The 7,272-nt window shown below is 41.4% G+C and overlaps 1 protein-coding gene across 1 annotated transcript in view; it reads right to left on the bottom strand.

Moving 5' to 3' along the window:
- Nucleotides 1-960: 960 nt before the first annotated feature.
- AFM (afamin) overlaps nt 961-7,272 on the bottom strand; it is a 37,461-nt gene continuing 31,149 nt past the window's right edge. The window contains exons 10-14 of the mRNA XM_075543560.1: nt 5,136-5,233; nt 4,004-4,136; nt 3,090-3,313; nt 2,116-2,248; nt 961-1,005 (exon numbers count right to left, since the gene is read on the bottom strand). Coding sequence (XP_075399675.1) covers nt 961-1,005; nt 2,116-2,248; nt 3,090-3,313; nt 4,004-4,136; nt 5,136-5,233 — 633 coding nt within the window. The remainder of the gene's footprint in view (nt 1,006-2,115; nt 2,249-3,089; nt 3,314-4,003; nt 4,137-5,135; nt 5,234-7,272) is intronic.

Raw genomic sequence — 7,272 nt, 5'->3', positions numbered from 1 at the left:
CCTTCCCTTCCCCAAATCCTTCCCGATGGTGGCATGCATAAAACCTTAAGTGCTCTGCCCACCCATTGCCTACAGTGGACCGCTGACTTCTCTGGAATAGACCAGATTTAATCAGTGAGCATACAATATTGAAGGAGTAAATGAAGTATGATTGCGTAATTAATTTTGTTATCACATTAATGTTTGACATCACTCTTAGAGAAAGAACTTTTTTAGTTTATTGCTTGCTACAATAACATGATTTCAAGTAAAGACTGCAGAGGGATCCTTTCAGTTTGTTCTCATAAAACGAAAGTCGCCTCAGTATTGATAGGAAGTCACCATGTCGATCTGCGTGTCTTTTCTCTGCAGTCTGAGAAGAAGAGAATAATGTTATGCAGAAGAAGAATGTGCAGTGTTACAAAGTGGGTGAGGGAAAATCACATATATTTGAAAAACTGTTAGTGGTCATCCTGCTGCACTGCTTCAGCTCCAGACCTACCTTCCACTGGTACCCAGGTCTGTCTTCTCTGCCATCAGAGTCCCTGTGCTTTCTGTACGCCCTCAGGTGTCCCTCAACTTTGTGTTACACATGCGTAGACTGCAAGGGAGGGGACATCCTTAGCATACCTTTTTGAATTCTCAGACATATAGCTTCTTTGCCATGTACGACAAGTCCCCTGGGACAGCATTACTGCGAGTGAGCTGTGCACCTCACTCCCCACACAGAATTACCCTTCGCTCTTTCTGGACCAGGCAGCCAAGTGCAAGAGCAGATGACAAAGGAACGGACACTTGTTGACTGTTGCGGAAACTGCCTGAACAGAGAGTCCCAGCACAAACACAGCAGGAACCACTTATGCTCTTGCTGCAGGACAGGCAGATATAGGTACTAGGGACAGTGAAGCAGGGCAAGCAAAGACGCTGCAAATACCCTTGGTTTGGGTTAATATCGAAGGCATTACCTTTGTGTTTTGTACTCTATGTTTCTGAAGCAGACTGGGCTTTGGCTTCCAATTTGGGACCCTGAAGGGAAAGGAGAGAATGCATAGGGAAATATTTTAAGATAGTATGTATATATTTAGAGTCGCAGGTTATCCTGAATTTTGGACAGGACAATTACATCACCAACATTTATATAGGGAGACCCTGAAAACTCTTTCTCCAAGTGAGCTTGAGGACAAATTTCCAAGGCCTTTACGCACTGCCCATAAACCCACCCCTGATGTCCACATGCACCTGGTGAACAATGGGTAGGAACTACTGAATTCTAGTTAAGCGAAAGCATATTTTCAAAGAATAAATAGATTTTCCAAGGAAATGTCCACAGACTAAGCAGGGAGAGGGGCCTCTCCACCAGAATCAGTTTGTGTGTCCTCCTGTGAGTGTTTGTGATGTATGTATATGTACATGCATATTCATGAAATGCATGGATAGCATTGTGCATACGTGTATTTGTGCGTGTACGTGTCTGTGCATTTTGAGTTTGAGAGGACAGTGGGTGTTGGTAGAAAAGAAACCATGTAAAAGAAAGTTGAAGAACAAGTAACAGGTAGCCCATTGGCACTGACATTCAGCAGTAACTGCATTCTTGGATCTTCGATTCCACAGTCATTAGACTGAGAATAAGCTCCCCTTCTCTCACCCCCACTCCCCGTACGGTCTCCCACTTCACATACGTGTATCCCCGGCTGAGGCATGTTGGCCCGAGAAGGACTTCACTTCCTGTTCTCTTGCCTTTACAAGTGATTGTGAATTCCTTTACACGTCAGCTTGAGAATTTGCTTTATTAAGCTAATTTGTTTTATTATTGGGGAGTTCAAAGCAGAGCACTGTGGACCCAGGCTACCCTATTTACTAACAGTAATTACCACTTTCATTATCCAGGAGTGGACAGCAATTCAGTTTAAGGTGCTTGGGCAAGCTTTCGGAGACTAGAACCCAGGTCTGGCCGACATCTTTTCCTACACCATGACTTTACCAGAGACAACAGCAAGGCCTACCAGAGAGGACATATCAGTTTTGTGGGTGCACCAGGTGCAGCCCCAGCCTTTGCAGACAGTGCAGGCAGAAAGCACAGTGGGACAGGGAGTTCTGTTCCGCTGTCGGTCACAGTCAGCATGCAGCTCTCACTACCTCCTCGCTGAAGCAGGCCTCAGGCCCCTCGGCTGCGCAGCACTTCTCCACCACCTGAGTGAAATCTGCAAACAGCGAAAGCAGCTTCGCGTCTGTGTGTTGAGGCTTCAGCTTCACTAAGTCAACAAGGAACCTGTGGTCCAGAAGTGTCAGCAAACAGAAGCAATTAGCAACATCTTCAGAAAGGCCCCCAAAATGCTAGTCATCAAATCACATGCCTTGGGGTTTTAATTTGGGCAAATGTACACAATCAGTGTATCACACATGTCAAAGGATGTCCTGAGACGTTCCTTTCAACATGATGAGACAGATTCCATGGTAATGATCTTTTAAGGGTTACATAATCACAGCAAAATGACGTAAACATATGACCATATATTAGGACCCTATTATGCATGGCATTATAGAATATTTGACTGCGTTTGATCTTACTAGAAAATTAAGATTCAAAACAACCTCCAATCCCTTTCCTCAGTAGCAGAACACTGTTTCTATTCCACTTAGAATAGACACGGCCTAAACCAGCCCCTCCCCTACAAAATGTTGTTGTTGTTTTCTTGGCATGTATAGATAGCATTGCCTGAGACTCCATGTTCAAATATAAGAGATATTACCAAGGCAAACAACTACGTCATTCCTTAGGGAAATTTTACATCGTAATTAACTTGTTTATGAGCAAATATACTGGCTGCCCATACTAGAGTTTCCAAATCACAGTCTACCAAACAGTTGAGTAGTTAGCAAAGGAAAAGACAAGCTATTTGCTTGTAAACAATGGTGATAAATGTTATCTAGAGTTTGGGGAGGTTGTATTTTGTTTGTTTTGTTTTGCTTTTTCAGTGGGAGATTCGGGACCCTTTGAAGAAAAGAGTAGGTTTGGGGCCCTAATTGTGCATATCTGCTCCAGTAAAGCATCTCACTAATCTATCATTTGTCTCCAGGTTGTAGGAAAAGCTGAAAGAGAAGGTGTGTACCTTTCTTGCTTGCTCTGGCGTCCTCCACTGGGAGCCTGACACAAGTCTGTGTGCAAGGTAAATAAGCCTTGGGAGGCTGCCGGAGGCAGATAGGTTTCGTCACTTTTCAAGTCGTAGAAGCAGTGCCTTCTGAAGGCAAAGCTAGATTGGCAGCACTTCTCCACAGCAGGGTTGATGCTTCGCTTTTGATTGACACCGCATAATTCTCCCAGGTCTAAATCCACCTATACCGATGAGAGTTAGAATTTAGACACGATTTCACATGCATTCATAGTGTCGCATTGTGTACACAGTAAATTAGAGACCAGAGTCCTAAATGGCATCATGACCCAAACAAACAAACAAGCTACAACTATGTAAATGCTTACAGATTAATTTCTCAGTAACATAAACTTGTAATTATGAGCTGAAGTCACCTGAACTTGGTCACCAAACACGGTAGCTCTTGGGTTATCCTCCTGGGATGTCCCCCGTGTACTCTCTATCCAGACCCCAGTACATTTGATTGGACTGGAAGCTACAATTTTTCCAAAGTGGTGAGGGAGGTGGAAGAATTTGTAATGTTAGTTAAAATTACAGTTTCTTATATCATTTAAAGCCATGTGGAGAGTCCTATATCATTTTACCTAAGAAATCGCTTCTAATATACAGAAGAAGTAGAGTCAGTGGTTCCAAGGTCTCTAAGAAAATATTCAGGACATGCTCTTTGCTTCAGAGGGTTTTGATATAGTGAGTCAAAAGTAAAAATTGATGCCCTTTGCCTACTAGTGCTGAAATCAATGAAAAGAGAAAGCAAGAAAAGGAAGGTGAAGATAATGTATCCGTATAAATTATAAAAAGGCACATATACTCTCTCTTTTACACACACACACACACACACACACACACACACACGGCACAGGGGACATGCTCACCAAATTGTCAAGGCAGGAAAACTGTTCTCTCTGTGCACAGCACACAGTGTAGGCTTTCACAATGTCCTGGCTGAGAGAGGTCAGTTCCTCAGTGGAGAGCTGGGGAGCCATTCTTGTGAGTCTGATAAGGCATCTGAGAGAACATTTGTCTGTGGTTGTTATTTTAAAAAGAGGCTCATGATCCCTAATTTAACCCGGAGACCCACATTCTTCAAACTTAGAGATAGCTAATGAAGGTCCACCATGAACCTCAGCTCCGTTTTTAACATCGTAGAGAAATGAATGTCTCCTCCCTTATTTTCCTGAACCCCCCCTCCTCTGGGACTGTATTTTCACTCCCTCTCTAGTCCGACAGGAATCTTTGAAGCTCATATCGGCCAGTCCTGTCTCACTTGTGAACATACAAACTCCTTGGCAAAAAATTTTTTTTAAGTTTGTAAGATCTTGCTTTATCGCATAGTGAATAAATATTTAAAGAGAATGTAATATATTCCTGTAAGAAAAAGATGATCTGATAAAAGGAAACTAAATTCAGATTGCAGCAAACAGTGAAAGCATGTTTTTAAAGCTGTTTCTTTTGTTTGGATTTGAAGTTTTTAATTTGGGGAGTCAGTTATCCACACTACAGTAGTTCTGATAATTAATAAAGAAAAGCTAAATTAGCTATAAATTCTCACCGATCCTCACAAGAGCATTCATAAATGAAATATACAAATATTTAAGCACATTCAGCTATTTTTCCAAGCTTTTAACGAAGACTGAAATCCTCAACACCTGCCTCGCTCTCGGGAAGCTGTGACCCACCACCGCACTTGCTCTATCTCATTCAGGGGTGACAGAAGCCAGGGAGACTGGTTGTCAACAGAAGTAACCAAGAGCGGCTCAAATGCAAAGCGAAGCAGTGGAAAATCCATGGTCCAGAATCTTGGCCTCATTTTTCTCTCAGGTGCCCAGTCTTTTGCTTGCGCCTCATTTCCGGTGGAGATTTAATGTGACACCTCAATGTGCATTCTTGACTTCTACCCGTCTTCCTTCCTCTCAGAGCTTATGGCCAGTTTAAATGTTCTTCCCTAGATAGGACTCTATTGTTACCGTGGACACAGACATTAACCTGCCTTTATAAACAACCTACCCATGTTTTAAGCCATCTTTCCCCAATTTCTGAGTTTGTTCACAGGATCGCTGTACCATCTTGAGGCTTTTCTCCGTTGTCTCATTGAACTTTTCTTCCTAAAAATAAGAACAATCATGTTGCTGATCATTTTCTCTCAAATTCCATCTTAACACTCATCAAATCATTTTATTTCTATAATATTTTCAAGCAGTTGTTATCATACATTACCCACTAAACTGAAGACACTTTTAATATATGTATGCAGCAATTTGAATCTTTTCAATTATATATACTTACACATAGGTGTTTTGCTTAAATTTAAAGTCTAAATTTTTCCTCATTAACACAATTTCATGTATTTGTCTAGAGCTTACCTGTTTACAAAATATGATGTAAATCTTAGGTTGATGACATGAAATTTCAGATCTTAGGTTGATCACATGGGATTTCACTTTGAAATGGCCAGAACAGCTGTCATATCCATTTGTAAGTAAACAGGCCGCGTGAAGTTAAGCAACTTGCCCACAACAGCTTAGCGTGTATTATGAGAGGGTGTTTTAAATCACTGTTGTCTCTCGTGTACCTTCCTCTTTCTCTTTTAGAAAATAACAGGCCCTCCAACAGCTATCCTCAAATATTTTATGAATGTTCTCTTGTGTAACATAAAATTTACATATAAATCACAAAGCAAACACCTCAGAAGATGGACAGATAATGTAGAAAAAATATCTCTCTCAATGTGATTCTTTTAAAAGACAAACAACCAAAAAAAAGGACAAACAACCTTCTTATGTACAGTGACAGAGCTGAACAAAAATTCAAATCTTCTCAATCAATTGTTCCAATTTGAATGATTGTCAGCTGGTATGAAAACAGTTTTATGACAAATGGAAGGAACGTTAAACGAAAGCAAAGAGAACATATCTCAAAGAAAAGGGTAAAAATTCAGAAATTAAGAATTATAAATCTCAGGCCATGCAACAGAACAGCAAGGGGAACAGATCAACAAAGTCCCTAGGGAATACCAAAAGTAGACTTTGGGGCCATGGCTTGGCACCCCATCAGACTAAACCAGAAAAAAACTCCTAAAGGCCAACAAACAGTCCTTGAACTCATTACAGACTTTTCTTTGTTCTTGTTGTTCTTGTTGTTGTTGGTCACTGGCTTTGTTGTTGGTCATTTTCTTTGTTCTTGTTGTTATTGTTGTTGGTGGTCATTGGTCACTGTTATTGTTGTTGTTGGTCATTGGCTTGTTGTTGTTGGTCATTGGTTGTTGTTTTGTTTCTTTTGTTGCTTTGTTTTGCTCTGCCTTGTTTTTTTTGCATGTTATTATCTCTGCAGGTCTGTCTAAATAAGATAGGCTGTATGAACAATCTGGAGGAGAAAACAATGGGACCGACAGTTCTGGGGGACATGGGAGAGGGGCGATCGGGGGAAAGGAAATGGTGTTAACAAACCCAAGGATAAGGGAACAACAAGTGATCCAAATAGGTGGTGAGGGGTGTAGGAGGCCTGGCAGGACATGATTAAGGGTAATGTAACTGAGAGGAATTACTGAAACCCAAATGAAGGCTGAGCATGATAGCAGGACAAGAGGACAGTAAAAGAATATAGAAGAAAGAACTAGGAGGCAAAGGGCATTTATAGAAGTCTAAATAAAGGCATGTACACATGTAAATATATTTATATATAAGGATGTGGAAATAGATCTATGTGCATATATGTATAGGTTTAGTATTAAGGTAGCAGATGGACATTGGGCCTCCACTCAAATACTCTCTCAGTGCAAGAATACTTTATTAAACTGGCATTCCATGATGCGCACCTTGTGGACACAATTGCTGAAGACAAAGCGAGTGCGTAAGCAAATGTGGTGAAAAGGCTGATGGTGCCCGGCTATCAAAAGATATATCATCTGGGGTCTGAAAGCCTTGAAGGTAAACAAGCAGCCATCTAGCTCGGAAGCAACAAAGCTCACATGGAAGAATTACACCAGCCTGTGTGATCACGAGGTGCCCAAGGGATCAGGTATCAGTCATCAAAGAACGAAAAAATAAAATCATTGTGAATAAGGGAGGGTGACGATTGGGGACCCAAGATTCATCTGTAGGCAACTGGACATCCCCTTACAGAAGCGTTGTGGGGCTGAGATGAG

This window comes from Tenrec ecaudatus, chromosome 3, assembly GCF_050624435.1.
Source record: "Tenrec ecaudatus isolate mTenEca1 chromosome 3, mTenEca1.hap1, whole genome shotgun sequence".
NCBI classification, from domain to species: Eukaryota; Metazoa; Chordata; class Mammalia; order Afrosoricida; family Tenrecidae; genus Tenrec; species Tenrec ecaudatus.
The sequence above is the reverse complement of the archived record's forward strand: the minus strand, read 5'-3'. Positions and strand labels throughout refer to the sequence as shown.